At 41.9% G+C, this 20,835-nt stretch overlaps 1 protein-coding gene across 11 annotated transcripts in view; it reads left to right on the forward strand.

Annotated features, from left to right (window-relative positions):
- The window catches only part of c12.2 (von Willebrand factor A domain-containing protein c12.2), a 336,226-nt gene that overhangs the window by 212,467 nt on the left and 102,924 nt on the right, over nt 1-20,835 (forward strand). For all 11 annotated transcript variants that reach the window (XM_071684244.1, XM_071684254.1, XM_071684252.1 and 8 more), the window contains 2 exons: nt 15,816-15,974; nt 17,654-17,782. In XM_071684244.1, the coding sequence (XP_071540345.1) occupies nt 15,816-15,974; nt 17,654-17,782 (288 nt within the window). The remainder of the gene's footprint in view (nt 1-15,815; nt 15,975-17,653; nt 17,783-20,835) is intronic.

The following is a 20,835-nucleotide window of genomic DNA, read 5'->3' on the forward strand; positions in this document are numbered from 1 at the left end:
TTCAGGAGTACTGCTACTCCTTCCCTTGCTCTTGTCCTCTCACTAACCCCTGACTTTACTCCCAAGACATTCCCAAACCACTCTTCCCCTTTACCCTTGAGCTTCGTTTCACTTAGAGCCAAAACATCCAGGTTCCTTTCCTCAAACATACTACCTATCTCTCCTTTTTTCACATCTTGGTTACGTCCACACACATTTAGGCACCCCAATCTGAGCCTTCGAGGAGGATGAGCACTCCCCGCGTTACTCCTTCTTCTGTTTCCCATTTTAGAAAGTTAAAAAATACAAGGAGGGGAGGATTTCTGGCCCCCCCGCTCCCGTCCCCTCTAGTCGCTTTCTACGACACGCGAGGAATGCGTGGGAAGTATTCTTTCACCCCTATCCCCAGGGATAATATATATATATATATATATATATATATATATATATATATATATATATATATATATATATATATATATATATATATATATATATATATATATGTATATATATATATATATATATATTTATATATATACACACACACACATACACACACATACGCACATATACACACACACACACATACATATATATACATATGAAAAATGTAAGAAACAATTTAGAAAACTGAAACTTCTAGCTTGAAATGAAATGAAAAAAATGAATGTCACATGATGGTTCAGCCTCTGGCTATGGAAAAAGGAAATGTATAATTTATTTACACAAACGTCAATAGTAGTTCTCATCAATTTAACCACTGTATCAATAAGCTTCAATGTCTAAGCTATATATATATATATATATATATATATATATATATATATATATATATATATATATATATATATATATATATATATATGTGTGTATATATATATATATATATATATATATATATATATATATATATATATATATATATATATATATATATATACATATATATATGGAATATGTTGTGGGCCACACCTTAGTCATGAGTGAAATAAATTTATTGACAGCTCCTCCAGGAGCCTCAAAGCCGTGCTGCTCCATAACGGGAATAAACACCCTTGCTAGACACCTTGAAGTATGATGAGCACAGCTGAGATGTCATCGGAGATTTCAGAATGGTGGCTTTCCTGATGGGTCTCCAAGGCAGGTTTACCAAGTTTCCCTGATGTCTTCGTGTATGGGACAGTAGGAACACCGCGGTGCACTACCACACAGGCGGGACTGACCACAGCGGACCGAATACTTTGTGAGGATGAACAGCCTCAAGTGGGAGCCACTGGTGGTCCCCATAAAGGTGTTGATGCCACCATTGCACATAAGATTAGGCCTTATGAAACAAGTTGTCACAGCTCTAGATAAGGAGTCTACAGCCTTCAGGTACCTTCAAGACTTCTTCCTTAAGCTGTCTGAGGCAAAGGTCAAAGCAGGTGTCTTCGTCGGACCACAGAGAAGATCTGGAATGCAAGGAATTCCCCAAGAAGCTCACTAGGAAGGAGAAAGCAGCTTGGTACAGCCATGTCGCAGTGGTTCGGGCCTTCCTGGGCAATCACAAGGCCGAAAACTATGTGGAGCTGATTGAGACTATGGTGAAGAACTACGGCATAATGGGCTGCAGGGTCCCTCAAAGTCCATACCCTTGACCCTCATCTTGATAAATTCAAGAACATGGGAACGTATTTGGAGGAGCAAGGTTAGCGCATCCACCAGGATATATTGGACTTTGAACGCCGCTACCAAGGCACATATAACGCGAGCATGGTAGGAGATTATATTTGGGGTTTGATTCGTGAAAGTGATTTACAGTACAATCGTAAATTTCGAAAAACTCCTTAACTCTAAATTTTTTGTGATCACTCTTGTTTAACATCAGTGTAAATGCATGTTAATTTTGACTCATATGTTGTTGCTTTTCTGACTTTATGAGAAAAAGATGTGCAAATTCGCCCGTTGTCCAATTGGAATTAAATAAAGCAAAGTTTGAAGGGAGTCATAGCCATTTTCTCTACTTTTTACGCTTAAGCAATTAGGAAATAACTCTTACTACTCAGGGACAAACATTGTGTTACACAGTGATATCTAGTATGAAATAAGCTTGTGTGTGTGAGAAGGGCTTGGAAGTCGTCATCGTCCCTACCCTGTTGTTAGAGTCCCATATTAGGAGAATAGCTTTTTTTATGGATAAAAAAATAGTATGTACAGCAAACTTTTCATGTCCTACATAAAGCCAAAACTGGAATGTGTTTCTAGACTATGCACCCAAAGAATCACAGACAACTGATAGAGAAGGTCAAGAGAAAGGCAACAAAGATGGTATTAGAATTAAGAGAGCTGAGTTACAAGAAAAGGCCACAGGCATTAAATTTGCCCACCTTGTAAGAGAAGAGTGAGGGGTAACCTGATTACACCCTTTAAGTTTTTGAAACAGATCGATGACATGGGCATTAACAGTTTTTGGAGAGCTATAGGGATCAAACACTCAGAGGCGCCAACATGAAATTAAGCAAGAAGCTTGTTAAAGTAGGTGTAAAGTAGTACATTTGTAGTATAAGCGTGTTGGATGAATGGAATAGAATTACAGGAAATGGTTGATGCTGACATTATACATACATAGATTTAAGTATGATAATAAGGAATATTTAACAGATGGGGCCCCAGAAATGTGAAACTTTTTACCCATTCAGTACAAATAGAAAATTACAAATACATATTTGCATACGCATATAGATGAAATGTGAATAGCTGATATTTAGTATTTAAGTTTATGGGGGAAAATTGAAATGAAAGGTGAGTGTTCCTGAAGAAAATTATAATCTTATTCTAATAAGCAGCTACTATCTACGGTGCAGTGGCTCCTTAAAAAGAAACTAATTAAATTTTTTATTCTGGATACATGTGCCTGACTAATTTTTTTGGAAGCTTAAGTATGTGGACAGAATTGTATTGGAAATTTGTGTAAGGATTTCTATTATATTTGCGCTGAAGCTAAACATTACTACGAGTTTATTTAGGATAAACCTAGAGCCAAAATAGGCAAGGAATTTATGGTAAAAATGATCAGGCAATTTAACCAGGACTCTGCAGATGTAGCCGGCTGGATCTTGAAGAAGACAGGACGATGTAGATGTAGATTGTTTGTCAATAGAGGGAGAAAAAATTGGAGAATTTAAGTATGATTCAACTGCAATTATAAGGATGGGGAAATTATTGAAGAGAACACGACCAGAAGTCAAATGAATAAAGAATTTTAAAACTAAGGAATAAAATGAAAACCATATCATGAAATGGAGGAAGAAATTAGGGAACTAAGAAATATAATCAGAGATCATGAAAACAGACTAGGAATTCAAAAGGAGAATAGCCTGAGGAAGGGTCAGTCTCATGAGGAGCGTCAGAGAATGGCCCTAAAATAGATCAACAAAAGGACATGCCTGTACTTCAAAGACCGTTGAAAATAGTGAACAAGAAACAAAAGCAAATTCTAGAGCTATAGATCAAAGTCGACAGGTAGTGATTGATGCTAAGGAACCGAGATCTGGGGACAATGAAACGGACATATAAGGTAAAGAGAAGGTAATATATAGTAATAGAGACAGAACAATCGGGGAAGTATATAGCTTGTTCGGGGAAAGGGTTGATGTTAAGGAAGAGCATGTTGGCAAAACTCGTGATTTTTTAGAAAAAAAGCCGAAAACATGAACATTGATGAAGCAAAATTGTTAGACTTAACCTACAACGATCATTGCTGAAAGGAGAGGTCATTCATGGTTTTCAAAAAGACCTTATTCGGGCCAAAGAGAAAAGGATGGGGAAGGTAGGTATATTGATTAAATATCTGTAAAGGCTTTAGACATACCAAGTGCAATTTCTGAAATAAAGAAACAAGACGTTATTGATAGATACAGTGAGGGCAAAAGGGGACATCTAACAGTAATTACCTTCAAAATGGGATGTATTGTAGGCGGGAAGTACTGAAGCAGGTTAAGAAACTTGCGAGTATGGAGGAATTCTGAGGGGAAGTCATCAGAGATAATTGATAAAGGGAAGAACGAGGAAAAAGTAAGGGATGTATTTGATAAGCAAAAAATTCAAGACTCATGGGAAAATAGCCCTTCTACCACCTCAGAGAGGTCAAGATTTTCAAGTGATGCAAATGCCAGGCAAAAAATGTACACAAATGCGGAAGAACAAGTAGTAAACGAAAAGCGAGATTTTAATAACCAAATTGAGAAAACAAAGCAGCGTTTAATGTACACAAAACTTACCAAAGATGTGACGTAATTTGTCTGCAGGGTTGCACGATGAGAGGAAAAGAGAAGAAAAAAGAAGGGGATTGGCCCTCTTAATAAGGGATAATACTGAATTTAGCAAAATTTTGACACATGACCTATTCAAATAGCACATTAATAGGAATAATGATGATAATAGGAAAAAATGCATTGTGGTGCTGATGATTTATAGTTCTCCAAAAAAATAAAAGATCATATAGGAGATTTAATCACGCAAACAACAAAGAATTTAAGAAATTCTGTGGGAATGTTAATTAGGAAATGGATTTCTGTAACCTCAATAAATAAAAAGAATTGAAGGAAAATTCTGTAAAATTTACTGAGGCTAGAAAAATGGCACCTTTAACAGCAAATACGGAGTGGAGGTTAAAAGATAGATAGCTATCATTTCAAGAAAAGATGTCAAAAAGCAAAAGAGCTTAAGGTTATATATGGTGGGGAAGCACTACATCCAGTCATCATTGAAAAGGAATTAGCATATCAAGATATTGACTGCTACTGATGAAGACTATACTCAACACCAGTTGTCAGTAAGAATTACCATATTTTAACTTCTTGTTATTTGGAAATGTGCCACACTGCACTAGCACAAGAACTATATATTTGTAACTCCTGCTCTCTCTCTCTCTCTCTCTCTCTCTCTCTCTCTCTCTCTCTCTCTCTCTCTCTCTCTCTCTCTCTCTCTCTCTCTCTCTCTCTCTCTCTCTTGTACTTACTCTGATTGCAAATTTGCATCTCAATCTTTTCTCATTATGATAACTTGTTTAGCATAGCAGAGCAACAATAGTCATTAAAACTGTAGTTCAAAACGGGGAGAAAATGTGGTAGAACTTACATTATTTCCCAAACTGGTCGTGCCTCTCCGAGCTACTCATTTAGTGTGGAGGGAAAAAATAATGACGTGATTAATATTTCATATAGATATGCGTCATAGAGAGGCTAAAGCTGCAACTTATAATGAAGCGAACTTACGATCAGTTTACCTGATTTTGTATTGCTATTTTGAAGAAAATCACATCACGCTTAACCCTTCCCTTCTTAGTTTCCAGAAAATAGAATGAGCTCTGTCATTTACGTCAATTAATGAGGTAGTCAATATCCTTTAAGTGACTTAATAACGGGATGAAAGTAGGTGTGTGAATGATAGGAGGTCGTATTACACACGGGGGGATTTTGGCGGGAACTAGCAACGTGCTAATTAAGGCCCCTTACCCTCCCGTAATACTCTACAATTACACTATCACTAAACAATTATGTTATACAGTTATGATGATAATGATCTCATTAGCTGATAGTGAGACGTGCCTTGTACATAAAGACAGAGATGAAGGATGATGAGAGGAAGCTTTGAGTGTTATAAGTGGTGCTGGAGTGTTATAAATTCTCACATAATGATGTGGAGACGGCAGAAGTCACCAGCTCGCACATACCTTCGCTCTTAATAATCAGTTGTGTTTACAATGAATGGCAATTTTTTAAGTGCATGTTTACCATCCAGTAGAACATAGTCCCTCAGTCTAAAGACATAAATGCATACCTATATCATACGTATATACCACCAACCAAACAGGGTTGTGAAGAAAGAAATAAGTCAGTAGTGGACGGGAAGACGTTCACAGCTGCCATGGAGTAAATGTAAGTTTGCCATATTTTTCTAGTTAATTTTACTATTGATCATAAACATGGTAACACCCCTACTAGTTTGGGAAAAATGCTACTACATTGTTGAACAAAGAAACTGTTTGCATTTGATGCAGACATATAGAAAACACCTAACAATACATGATCTTTCCTTACCAACCGACCCATGGTGGTCAAAATAGGAAACCTCTATGTTACTTAGATTCTATTACAGGAAAATTATCCATGTAGGCAAATTTGTAGATGGACATTAGCAGATGATATCTGACATTGAACATACATGTAGATAAAAGCTCACTTGAGCTGCTGGAATGAAATACCGACAGAACAGGCGATTAGGAATGGAGAAACACGGATGGACGTACAAACAAACATGACTGTATCGAAAGTGGACGCACCTGGAGTTGTAGAACTTTTAGGGTGGACGCATGTGGACTTATCATATGTAGAACTAGGGAAACACGTAGAGTGAATATATTAGATGTTACCGTACATAGAACTAGTAAAGTGTATACATCTGAAATTACTAGGTGCACTATGTGTTGAGTTGATGCAAGTGTCGCCTTTAAAAGTAGAACTTGTAGAGTGGATGTATCTCGGTTTACCCTGTGTAGAACTTGCAAATTCCATACATCTGGAGTCCTCATATGTAGAATTGGTATATTGAACACATCTAGAGTTATCAAGTGAAAAATCTTAAGATTGGACAAATATGAAGTTACCATATGTAGAATATCTAGAGTGTGTGCGTCTGAAATCTACAAAGGTAGTATTAGTAGGGTGGAGGCATGTGAAGATATTTTATTGAGAAATTCTAATAAACGAATCAAACGATAAGCAAAGTGAAGAGAAAACGGGGAGACTAAAGCTACCACTGCAAACGTTATGGTTATAGCAACAGAAACCTCAAAGAAGGTTCAAGCACCAGGGACGGTCCTACACCCATGGAAGGTACAGCTACTAGAGAACTTAGAGAAGGCTCTAGCACCTGAAAACACTTGGAATGTCGAGGCACCAAAGACCCCAGGGAAGGTCCTGGTACCAGAAACCACTGGGAAAGTCCAGGCACCAGAGACCCGAAGGAAGGTCCTGGCACCTGAACCCCTGGGATTGTTCAGGCACCAGAGACCCCAGTGAAGGTCCAGGCATCACAAAACAACTGGGAAGGTCCAAGGGCCAGAGACTCCAGGGAAGGTCGTGGCACCAGAAGAAAGTACTGGGAATGTCCAGGCATCAGAGACCCACCGGGAAGATCCTGGCTTCAGAGACCCTAGGAAAGGTACTGCCACCACAGATCTCAGAAGAGGTCCTTGCACCTGAAACCACTGGGAATGTCCAGGTACCAGAGACTCTAGGGAAGGTACTGGCACTAGAAATCACTGGGAAGGCCGAGGCATCAGAGACCACAAGGAATGCCCTAGTACCTGAAACTGCTATGAATGTCCAGACAGCATAGACCCAAGGAAAGGTCCAGGCACCATTGCCCCCCCCTCCCCCAATCCCCTTCCAGAGAAGGTCCTGGCATCAGAAACCACTGGGAAGGTCCAGGCATAAGAGACTCCAGGAAAAACCCAAGTACCAAAAACCACAGGATAAGCCCAGATATGAAAGACTCCAGGGGAGATCCAAGTACCAGAGACCCAGGAAGGATCCTAGCGCCAGAGACTCGAAGAAAGGTCTAAGTACCAAAGACCCTAAGAACATTCCAGAGGCCAGAGACTCGGAGAAGGTCGAAGCACAAGAGACCCCTAGGGAAGGTCCAGGAACAAGAGACCTCAAGGAAATTCCAGGCACTAAAGACCTCTGGGAAGGTCATGGTACAAGAAACTAGGGAAAATACTGGTATCAAAGACACTGGGAAAGGTCCAAGCACCCAAAACCATAGGAAAGGTCCTGGCATCAGACACTAGGGAAGGTCCAAACACCCGAGACCTTAGGGAAAGTACTGGCATCAGAGACACCAGGAAAGTTCCAAGCACCCAAGACCCTAGGGAAAGTACCGGCATCAGAGATACTGGGAAAGGTCAAAGCACGCGAGACCTTAGGAAAGATCCTGGCATCATAGAAACCAGGAAAGGTTCAAACACCCAAGACCTTAGGGAAAGTACCGGCGTCAGAGACATTAGGAAAGGTCCAAGCACGCAAGACACTAGGAAAGGTCCTGGCATCAGAGACACCAGAGTCCTTAGGGAAGGTCATGTCGTCATAGGCATCAGGGAAGGCCCAAGCACCCGAAACCCTAGGGAAAATTCAGGCATGAGAGACCCCAGGGAAGATCCAAGCTTCCTAGACTCTAAGGTAGATCTACTCACCAGAAACCAAAGGGAAGGTCATGGCTCCAGAAACTCGAGGGAAGGTTCGAGTACCAGAAACCCAATGAAAAGATCAGAACCAGAGACCCTGGGGAATGTCTTGCTGCCAGAGACCCCAGAGAAGTTCTTGGCATCAGAAACCACTGGGAAGGTACCAGCACCAGAGGCCCCCAGAGACTCCAGGGAAGGTCCAAGTACCATAGACCGCAAGTGAGGTCCATGTGCCAGAAACCCCAGGGAGGGTCCTGACATCAGAGACACTAGAGATGGTCCAAATACCCGAGACTCTAGGGAAGATCCATGCCCCAAAGACACTAGGGTAGGTCCAAACGCTCGAGATCCAAAGGAATGTCCTGGCATTGGAGACATCAGGGAAGGTTCAGGTGCTCAATACCCTAGGGAATATCCAAACACGAAAGACCTAAGGAAAGGTCCTGTTACCAGATATCCCAGGGAAAGTCCAGGCAACAGAGATTCCAGGGAAGGTCCAGGCATCAGAGTCCCCAGGAAGAATCCATGCACCAGAGACCCCAAGGAAGATCCAAGCTCCAGAAGCCACAGGTAAGTTTCTGGCTCCGAAGACTCTTGGGATGGTCCAATACCAGTGACCCCAGGGAAGGTCCAGGCATCAGAGACCCCAAGAAAGTTCCGAGCACCAGTGATTCCAGGAAAGTTCCAGACATCAGAGACCCTAGGAAAGTTCCAAGCACCAGTAATACCAGGAAAGTTTGAGACACCAGATACCCTAAGGAATGTCCTGACAACATAGACTCCAGATAAGATCCAGCCACCATAGATTCCAGGGAAGGTCCAAGGATTATAGACCCTGAGGTAAGTCTGTGCACCAGAAACCCCAGTGGAGCTCCAAGCACCAGAGACACCAGGGAACGTCCATTTAGCAAACACCCCAGAGGAGGTCTAAACAGTAGAGACCCCAGGTGAGGTCTAGGTACCAAAGATATCAGAGAAGGTCCAGGCACTACTGAAGACCTTATGGAAGGTCAGAGCACCAGAGACCTGAGGAAACATCCAAGCACCAGTGACCCCATGGTGGGCTTATATACTTGAGACCCCAAGGAAGGTTCTGGCAACATGTACCCTAGGGAAAGTCCAGGCACCAAAGGTCTTAGCCCCAGGGTAATTCCGGGCATTAGAGACCCAAGGGGAGGTCCGGGCACTAAAAACCTCAGGAAAGGTCTAGGCACCAGAGACTAGAGGGAAGGCCCAAGCACCAGTTTAAAAACCCTGAGATAGGCCTAGGCACCAGGAACTTCTGGGGAGCTCCAGACGTCAAAGGCCCCTGGAATGTTACAAGTGCCAGAGACCTCTGAGAAAGTTCAGGCAGTAGAGACCCTAGGCGAGGTCCAAGCACCAGAGATCCCCAGGAAGATCCAGGCACTAAAGACCTTAGGGAATACCAGAAACCTGAGGAGTGTTTCAAAGACCAGTGACCGTAAGCAAGGCTCACACACCAGAGATTCCATGGAAAGCCATGGCAGCATACACCCCTGGGAAAGTCAATGCACAAATGATCTCAAGGAAGGTCCAAGCCTTATAGACTCTGAGATAGGTCTAGGCACCAAAATCTCAGGGTAAATCCAGGCATAAGATACTTCAGACAAAGTCCAAGTATCAGAGGCCCCAGTGAAGGTCCTATCATTAGACATCTAGGGTAAAGCCAGGCACCAGATATCCCAGAGAATATCCAAGCACCAGAGGCTCTTGGGAAGGTCTTACCACCAGAGACCCCAGGAAAAGCCAGGCACCAGATCCCCAAGGAAGGTAGAGGTGCTAGAGACTTTAGGGAAGATCTAAGTGCCAAACTACCCAGGAAAGGTCCAGGCACCAGAGAACTAGAAAGGTCCTGCCACCAGAGACCCCAGGGAAGGTCTATACAACAGAGATCCCAGGAGATGTCCAAGCACCAGAGAACCCCAAGGAAGGTCCAGTTACTAGAAACTCCAGAGAAGTTATAGGCACCACATATGGGAAAGTTGGGGCACTAGAAACCTTAGAAAAGGTCCAAGATTCAGAAACTCCGGGAAAGGCTATACTCGTGAAACCCAAGGGAAGGTCCAGGCACCAGACCCTAGGGAAGGTGCAGGCCCTAGAAACTCAAGATGAGATCCAGGTTTGAGAAACCCCAGAGGAGGTCCTCGTAACAAATGAGCAGAGAAGGATGCAGGCAGTAGAGACCCCAAGTTAGGTTCAGGCAATAGAAACTCAAGGGAAGATCTGGGTAACAGATAATCAAGGAAAGATGCAGGAACCAGAAATCCCAAGAAAAGCCCAGGTATGTCAAAACCAAGGGATGGGCCTGGAACCAAAGACCTAAGGGATAACCAGGGCATCGGGAACCCTTTGGATGGGCCAAGCACCTGAGACCCTAAGGATTACTTTGGCACCAAAAAAACAGGGATAGTCCAGGAACTAGTGACTCAAGGGATAGTCTAAGCACCAGAAATGCCAGGGAAGATACAGGTATCGCAAATCCTGGGAAGATCCAGGATACGTTGTCTTAGGGAAGATCTAGACCTTAGAAACTCCAATGTAAGCGTATACTGTAGAGACACCGATAATGGTCCAGGTAACGATGTCCTTAGGTAAGGTCAAGACATGAGAAACCCTAGGGAAGATCCAGGCACCAGAGACCCCAGGGAAGGTCCAAGTTTCAGAAACCCCAGGAATGGTTAAGGCTCCAGAGACCTCAGAGAATATCCAGACATCAGAAGTTTAGGCACCAGATACCCTTGGAATTATCTGGGCTCCAGATACCCCCAGAGAAGGTCCAACTAATAGAGATCTTAGTGACAGCCCGGGCTCTAGAGACCCCAGAGAAGATCCAGGCATCATAGGTCCAAGCACCATAGACCCAGGTAAGTTCTAGACTCCAGATACCCCAGGGATTATCAAAAGGCCCCAGAGGGCCTAAGAAAGGTTCTGAAACCAGAGACCCCTGGGATGGTCCAGGTTCCAGAGACCCTAGACAAGATCCAGGCATCAGAGACCCAGACAACACAGACACCAGTGATGGTTAAAGCTCCAGAAGAGATTCAGTATTTGAGACAATAAACCCCAGGGGTGGCAAAGCCACCAGAAACTCCAGGAAGATTCAGGAAGCAGAGACTGAAGGAAAGCTGACAGCACCAGAGACTCAAGGGAATTTTCAGGCACTAGAGACTTCAGAGAAGGTCCAGGAATCAAAGGTCACAGGCATTAGAAACCCCAGTTGCATAGACCCTAGGAACGTTCAGGCTTGGGGAAATCTAGGGGAAAGAGACCACAGGGATGGTCAGGGAACCAGATACCCTAGGGAAAGTCCAGTGACCAGAGACCGATTGGAAGGTACAGGAATAAGAAGGTTCAGGGAAGATCCAGGCTCCAGAGACTCCAAGGAAAGTCCAGGCACCAGAGATCCGTGGGAGGATCTAAGCATCAGAGGCCCCAAGAAAATTCTAGGTACCAGAGACCCCCAGGGATGGTCTAGACACTTAAATCCCAAGTGAAATTCCTAACATCAGAAATCCCAAAGAAAGTCCAGGTATCAGAAACCCCAGGAAAGGTTAAGGCTTCAGAGACTCCAAGGAAGTTTTAAGCTTCAGCGTACCCAAGGATTATTCAGCTACCAGAGGCCCAAGGAAAGGTTCAGGCACCAGAGACCTTAGGAAACATTCAGGCGTGAGATATTTCAGGAACGTTCAGGCACCAGAATCCCCAGGAAAAAACTCAGGTACGAGAGGCTCCAGGGAAGGTCCAAGCACCAAAGGTCCAAGGGACTTTTCAGGCACCAGAGTCGTGAGGAACATTCCTGACACCAGAGACCTTAGATAATGTGCTGGCACCAGAGATCCTAAGGAAGGTTCAGGTGCAAGAAACCCAAGGGAAGGTGTGGTCACACAGACTTCAAGGAAGACCCAGGCACCAGAAGCTCTAGGAAGGTCCTAGCTTCAGAAACTCCAGGAAATGTAAAGCTCCTGAAACCTAAGATATGGTCCAGACACTAGCGATTGAAGAATATTCTAGGCACCAGAAGTCTTAGTCAAGACCCAGGCATCAGAAACTCCAGGGAAGGGTCCAGTCATAGAAACAGAAAGAGAGATGCAGGCATAAGAGACCCAAGGAATGGTTTAGACCCCAGAGACCCTGGTAGGTCCATGGACCAGAAATCTAAGGGAGGATTCAAGCATGACAAACCAAGGGGAGGCCTAGGCTTTACTGACCCTAGAAAAGTTCAAGGTGCCAGATACCTCAAGAACAAGGCCAGGCATTAAAAACCATAAAGAAAATTCTGCCATCAGAAAGCCTGGGAATCCAAGATTCACTGACTCCAGGGAAGATTTAGGCTTCCAAGACTCCGAAGAAGGCCAAGGCTCCAGAGACCCCAAGAATGATTCAGGTAGCAGAGACCACCAAGGAAGGTTTAGGCACTAGAAATTCCTGGGATTGTCCAGGTACCAGAATCTCAGAAAGAGTCCAGTCACCAGAGACTCTGGGGAAGACACGGGCACTAGAAACTCCAGAGAAGGTCCAGGCACCAAAGTCCTCAGTGATAGTCTGGGTATCAAAAATCTTAGGGAAGGTCCAAACTTCAGAGACCCCTGAGAAGTTCTAGGTTTTAGAGATCCCAGGAAGATATAGGATCCAAAAACCTTAGAGATGGTCCAGGTACTGGAACCCTAGAGAAGGTCAAGGAATTAGCAACCCCAGTGAAGTATTAGGCACCTGGGACCTTAGGGAAGGTTTAGGCACCAGAAACCCCTGGAAATACATAGTAATAGTCCAGCAGCCAGAGACTCTGGGGAAGGTCCAGGCACCAAAGACTGTAGGGTAAGTGCAGTCAGTAGAGACCTAAGGGAAGGCCTATGCACTAGAACCCCCAGGGAAGGTACAGGCATCTGAAAACCTATGGAAGGTCCAGGCTATAGATACTCTAGAATTGACACAGGCATCAGAAATCCAGGGAAGATCCAGGCTTCAGAGCCCCAAGGTCAGGTTCAGGCACTGGAAACCCAAGAGATGGCCCAAGAACCAAAAATCCCATAGAAGAACCAGGGTTCAGAAACCCCAGGGAAGAGAAGATTTCACAGACCCCAGAGAGGTCCGGTATTCGAGACTCAGAGCTTCAGAGACCCGAAAGATGGTCCACGTACCAGAGCCTCCTGGTATGGGTGAAGTACTAAAGATCTTAGGAGGTGGTCAGGAGATCAGAAATCCCATGAAAGACCTAGACACCAGAGACCTCAGGGAAGTTGCAAACACCAAAAACTCCAGGGAAGATCTGGGTCATAGAAAACCAATGGAAAGCCTTGATATCAGAAGTACCGAGGTAGGTACAGGAATAAAAAACCATTTAAGGTGCAGGCTTGAGAAACCCATGGAAGGTGCAGGCTTGAGAAACCCTAGGTTAGGTCCAGGCACCAGAAACCTAGGAGATGGTCCCATAACAAGAAACCCCGGGGAAGAACTAGGCATCAGAAACCTCAGGGAAGATCAAGATTCCACGGACCCTAGGAAAGGTCCAGTATTTGAGACTCAGAGAAGGTCTTGGTTTCAGAGGCCCCATGGTTTGTCTGGTTCCCAGAGACCCATGGGAAAGGCCAAGTATCAAAGATCCCTGGAGAGGTCCAGAGATCAGAAACCCCATGGATCCAGACACCATAGACCCTTGGGAAGTTACAAGCACCAGAAACCTCAGGGACAATCTAGACATCCGAAAACCTAGGGAATGTTTAGGCATCAGAAATGCCAAGGAAGTCCAGGTACCAGAGACACCAGGAAAGATCCAGGCCTCAGAAACCCTATAAAACCCTCTAAAAATCTAGGTCCAATTATGATAGAACCCAAGGAAGATCCAAGCAGAAGAGACCCCAAAGAAGGTCTAGGCATCAGAAACCCCAGGAAAGGTCCAGATATTAGGAATCCCATGAAAGGTCTAGGACACATACATTCTGGGGAAGGTCCAGGCATCAGAAGCCTCTGAAACGTTCCAGGCACAGAAACCCCATGGAAGGTTCATGCGTCAGGAACCACAGGGAAGGTCCAGATGCCAGATACCCAAGGGTGGTTGCAGGTACCAGAGACCCTAGGGAAGGTGTAGGCATCAGAAAGCTCAAGGAAGGTCCAGGCTTTGCATTCCAGGACAGTTTCAGGCACTAGAGACCCAGGGGATGGTCCAGATACCAAAGACCTTGGAATTGGTCTAAGTACTAGAAATCCCTGGGAAAATTTAGGCATCAGAAACCCAGGGAAAGTCCAAATGCCAGAAACTCTGAGAAGGTCCAGTCATAAAAAACCAAGGAACAACCAGGCTCCAGAGACCATAAGGAAGTTCAAGGCACCAGAAACCCTAGGGAAGGTCCAAACAACAGAGACCTTATGGAAGATCTAGGTACTAGAAACCCCATGAAAGGTGCAGACATCAGAAAAATTATGGAATGTCCAGGCACCAGAGACACTGGGGTTGGTCCTAGGGAAGATGGTCACCAAAACTAGAGGAAAGGTTTATGCATCACAGACCATTAAGGAAGGTCCAAGCACTAGAAAATGTAGGAATGGTCCAGGTTCTAGAATCCCAGGGAAGGTCCAGTCACCGGAGACCCGAGGGAAGATCCAGGCACCAGAAACCCCAGAGAGGGTTCAAGCATCAAAGGCTTAGTGGTGGTCCAAGTATCAGAAAGAATGGGGAGAGTTCAGACTTCAGAAACTACAGGGATTGTCCAGACTTCAGAGACTTTTGAAAAAATCTATTCTCCAGAAACCCCAAGAAAGGTCAAGTACCAGAGACTTAAGGGAAGGTAAAGAATTCAAGAGCATCTTGGAATTTTCAGGCACCAAAGACCCAAGGGAAGGTGCAGGCACCTGAAACCCTTGAGAAAACATAGGCATGGGAAAGTCCAGGCATCAAAAACGCTAGGCAAGATCCAAATATTAGTGAGCTCAGAAACAGTCCAGGCAACAGAGACCCAGGGAAAGTTCCACGCTGTCTCATAATAGGTATATGCACAATGTCACAATATGTCATGTGATTAGGAATAATGAAATTATTGCATGAAAACAAAAGGCTTATCTTGAAAAACTTTCTGAATCTCTTTTTTTGTCAAATTGTTATTTTTTTCATTTTTTATACTGTACCTGTAATATGTTATGCAGAACTTTTTTATCATCTTAATACCTATAGAATCATTTTTATTCATAAACACACTTAGATGCTCATAATATATGACTGGAAACTAATTAGAAAACTAGGTTACAGTAGATGGGAAGATATACTATACTTCCATTGTAACAAAGTTGTAGATATAAAGAACAAGCTATGAGGAGAAATGGTAAATGCAGACAGTAGATTAGTTCAAAAGACTATATGATATGAAGGAAAGTTTAAGAGCTGAGTATCACAAATGTAGAACTCCCTCCCCATATTGTATGAATAGGTGTAGTCATGAAAATTTTGGACTGTCATACTGACTCTGCAAATTGTACCTTCTAATTCTGTAATTGATTTTTAATTTTGATTGTTAGTTATTCTGTAGGTATTAAGATATTGGTGTTTGATATTTATTCGTGTTCTGATATTTTCCTTTTCTGTTTAAATCTGCAGGAGCACTTGAATTTTCTGCTACAGCAACATTCGGATGTGGAGAGTGACACAGTGTTCCGCATGCTTTCTCTTGCCCATACCCTCCTCACACAGGAATCCAAGGCACAAGGACTCCCAGATTTTCCCATAGACAACTTGGTCCTTATCATGGCTATTCTGGTAGGTTTTCACTTTGAATCCATATTCTCCAGTCAAAGTATATTTTATGGGATAGAGATTGTTGAAATAGCATCATTGTTGGAGTATAGCAAGTTATATCACTTCAGTATCATACTTTTGTTCATTCTGAATCTTCAGCATAGTTTTTTTTAGAAATTTTAAGGGTTGTCTTTATTATATTATTTATATATTTATTATACTATGTTGCTGTCGTTATATGTAATTATGTGTCAGGAATTATAAACATTATTTCAAACCTGTTAACCTTCACTGACATACTGTTACATCCTGTAGTATTCATACTTTACCACTACAGGAAGGTTCTACACATCTCTTTCCACAGCCAGTCTTTTTATTTGTATGTCTGAATATTCACTTTCTTCATTGTATAACTTAAACGAGTCTTTTCTTTTTACTTCTAGATACAGTGATTATCAAATTCAGGCATTCACACATTCTGGCAAATGTATGCTAACAGCATACCTCCACATCAAATCCTGTACAGATAGTCGAGTTTTGTAGTCAGTAGGTTATCAGTCCTACCTAACACATATCGAAAAGAAAGTAAAAAAGTACAGAAGAAAGGAGCCTAGTTTATCACAAGTGTGTACAGCTTGTTAAAGCTGCCACATTGCATCTGGTTTCTATTGTTGGTTACATGATTTGTTAATCTTTTATACTGGCTCTTAAGCACAGATACAGTATAGATATGACTCTGTATCAGTTACTAACATTCAAGCGTATTTCTTCCAAGTTGCATTTTCTCTTATTGTACATGCCATATATTCACTGATTATGTGATGTATAAATGGTCACCATAATCCCCATATCTTAGTCATGTGAGTATATTTTATTACCCTTACAGCACATTTATGTGATAGGATATTGATATGACAATAGTTATGAAGGTGAAATCACATTACATTAGTTTACATAAGTGTGTTTAGCATGTAATTTTTGTGTACATGCAGCACTACATGTTTCACAAAGACCCACCTCCTCAGGTGCAACGATTCATAAAGTTTTTTAAATCCCAGTACCACCACAAAATATTCTAAGTCTCCTCTGCCAAGAATGTCGAGAATGGCAGAGGAGAAACGGAATTTTTGTGGTTGTATTGGGATTTAAAAAACTTTGTAAACTGTTTACACCTGATGAGGCGGATTGTCTTTGTGAAACATGCGGTGCTGCATGTATAAGAAAATTACATGCTAAATAAGATTATCTGAACTCCTACTGCTATGTTATTTCACCTTCATCATAGTCCCATATCTTAGTTATATATGTATGTTTTATTAACCCTACAGCACATTTATTACACAGGAACAAAAAAAGTTAAAAAAATTGTTACACAGTGATAATGGGTAAGTTGTGGGCTCAGGTGTAATAGCCTGATAAAATATGTGTGTTTGTTTCAATCTTATGTCAAGGCAAAGGTTTAAGGCAAGATAAAAGTTTAAACACAAGATCTTGTAATTATTATCTTTGGCAGTAGTTAACCTTAAATTGTTACCATCTGAGTTTGTGCTTCGATGTCTTAGGAACACATATTTGGTTCATTTGATGAATGATTTTGTCAGCAGTGGTTTAGAAAATCACCTCATCATTACTACAAGTTGACCATGTAGTCTTTAATTTTGAACTCATTCATGTATGATATTTATATATTGTTGTTCCAGAGTAAATACCCAGGAGTTGAGCCAACACGAGTGATAACAAGACTTTACCCATATCATGCCTTCTTATCACAGGACACCCACAAATCAATTGAAAAAGTCTTTTTAACATTTGGATTTCACTCCTTGCAGGTAAGTAATTCAAAGCATTTACTGTATATAGGTGATTGCATTTACCTTTTCACTATATGAGATAATAAATCTGTTATTGTTAAGATTGTTTTTTATCAAAGATATTGCCATCTTTTACTCATTCCTGAAACAAAACCCATGAAGAATGCTACAATTCCAATGCAACTGCACTAATTCTTACAATGATGACATTAATTTAGTTTGAATAATGATATTCCTCTAGTGTTTGTTTGTTTCAGATTTGTATGTGTTAAAAATCTTTTAATCCCATCTTACTGCTGTAGCATATGCCTGTCATCCTTCATCAACCACTTACTAGATACAGTCCTGGCACTATAGTATAACCGGGACTCGAGTTGAGGGGGATGGCTTTCCCCTTTTATTTAAGAATCATATTATCATCCCCCTTGTTTATGTAAGGAGATGGCATCCCCCTTGTTGTGTACATGAGACTGGCATCCTTCTTGTGAACTCTGAATCAAATAACCACCTCCATTTTTATCAAAATAAGATACATTTTAACAACATAAATATTTTAGAAATAAAAAGAGCGTGGTTGAGAGAGCAGAAGAGGGTGTTTTGAAATGGTTTGGGCACATGGAGAGAATGAGTGAGGAAAGATTGACCAAGAGGATATATGTGTCGGAGGTGGAGGGAACGAGGAGAAGAGGGAGACCAAATTGGAGGTGGAAAGATGGAGTGAAAAGGATTTTGTGTGATCGGGGCCTGAACATGCAGGAGGGTGAAAGGAGGGCAAGAAATAGAGCGAATTGGAGTGATGTGGTATACAGGGGTTGACGTGCTGTCAGTGGATTGAACCAAGGCATGTGAAGCGTCCGGGGTAAACCAAGGAAAGCTGTGTAGGTATGTATATTTGCGTGTGTGGACGTGTGTATGTACATGTGTATGGGGGGGGGGGGTTGGGCCATTTCTTTCGTCTGTTTCCTTGCGCTACCTCGCAAACGCGGGAGACGGCGACAAAGTATAAAAAAAAAAAAAAAAAAAAAATCTGAAAATGAAGAAAATGACTCCATGAGTAGATCATGTCATCCTAATTGAATTTGAATATGTTTTACATGGAATTCTGTTCCACAGAAGGTCATGAAATGCAGACTTTTGGTAGGTTACAAAATCTTTGGTTCTCAGAGTTTAGACAGAAATTTCATAGAATTTTCAGATCATGGATGGGAACTATTAACCATTTGTATCTCTCTCCCCTAGTTACCCTCAATGGAGAATTTTTCCCTCTTAATGTATTCTTAGGTTTAGTAACTCAAGAGCCCAGAGTGAACAGTACAACTTTAGGGCATTAGAAGGCTATTCATCTTTTTAACTTCGTCTCCTTATATCTCAAGGTTCTGTAAAAGTAGTCACCCTGGAGTAAGTGACTTTTTTTCAAAGCTCTGGAATTTGAAATTTATGCATAGTTTCTTAGGTCTTGTACAGCATGAGATGTGAGAAGCACTTATGGTTTTGCCTTATTTTAAGTATAGAATGAGATGTGATAAGCACTTATGATTGTGGCCTTATTTAAAATTTTTCAGCTGAATCCTCTGTCAGTTCTCCAGTTTTTCTTAGAAGATTGAGTTTCTGAATTTGAAAATTCCATGTTGCAGAGTTCCTTTCTAACCTTGTCGTTGATTTTAGGATAGTCATTCTGCAAGAGTGCCCCATGACTGGTTTTCTTACCAAGGAATTTCTGTCGAGCCTGATTTATGTGGGAACGTTAGGTAGCAGTAGGTTAGAACATTAGGCAGGAATATTAGGTAGACACATTAGATACAAGTAGTTAGTAGGAACATTGGGGAGGAGCTTCTACAGACACTGCTATAGAGTTGCCATGTGCCAGTGGCCTGTTAAGAGTGAGGCGCTAAAGGCTAAGAAGCAGCAATGGAGACTCTTTTGCTGTGCTAACCCCATTGAGGGAGTTCCTGGAGGGAACAGGCATCAGAGATATAGGTAGATAGTTTCATTATAAGATTTCCTTCTTGATACCCCATGTCACAGAGAGAAAAATAGAGATATGGTGCAGTGTTTAGGCAGAAAAACTGCTCCATATGGCAAGTGAAACTTAGAAAAATTATGTTGATTACTATAGATTCTGAGGGGAATAGCTTTCAGTATCATGGGTACTTAAAACCTCTCTTGTTAGGGAACAATTTTGTCTAGAACCAGAGGACTCATTTTTGGGAGCCCTTTCTTGCATATATATCAAATGCCATAAATTTAGGGAGGTAGCCTTCACTGCTGAAAATTGGATGATTCATGTTGATCATCAGAGATTATGAAAGTAACATGTTTTCATATCCAGGAATGTTAAAACCTCTCTCACTTGGGTATGATTCTGTATGGAACCAGGAGACTCATTTTTGTGAATCTTTTTAACTTATAAATTAAAGGCCTTGAGTTTGGGAAGGTTAGCTTTGTTGAGAATCATCCCTTGTAGGAGTTCATCAGGGAGGTCTTTGATCTCTGTCATAACATGTCTGTTGGTGATACCTTACTTTAGGTGTAGAGTGTTGTTGTTATGTGGGCTTTGGATTGCTTGCAAGGCAGAAGGACCCTTATGTGCCAAGATTACTCTTAAGGTAATGATCTTGCTATAATTTTTTTTTTTCGATAAAGTTTTTCTCTAACAATCCTCCTTCATGTTGATGTTCTGCCATGGCTTGTAGAAAAACCAACCCTGGAGAGAAATATGTTTTCAAGTATGAAACTCCATCTGTCTGGGTTGGTCATGTAAACATTTTCCTGGCTGTATTTCCCATCTTCCCAACCCTTTTCTTATGAAAAACTTATTCACTAAGTAATGGTCACCAGGATTGGGTTGATATGTCTGTTTGGGAGACTGATGAGATGCTCCTTAGCCAACGACATCACAAAGGTTAGAACATTATTGCTGGGCGAAAGGTGTTCATTGGTCATAGGATAGACCAATGGCAAGCCATGTCTAATAGCAGGTGGCTTAAGAAGGATGAGAGGTATATGCCTCACTATAAGATGTAAGTTAAAAGATTTATAACCCTCTAATGGTTAAAAGGACACCACCTTAG

Source organism: Panulirus ornatus, chromosome 37, assembly GCF_036320965.1.
Source record: "Panulirus ornatus isolate Po-2019 chromosome 37, ASM3632096v1, whole genome shotgun sequence".
Classification (NCBI taxonomy): Eukaryota; Metazoa; Arthropoda; class Malacostraca; order Decapoda; family Palinuridae; genus Panulirus; species Panulirus ornatus.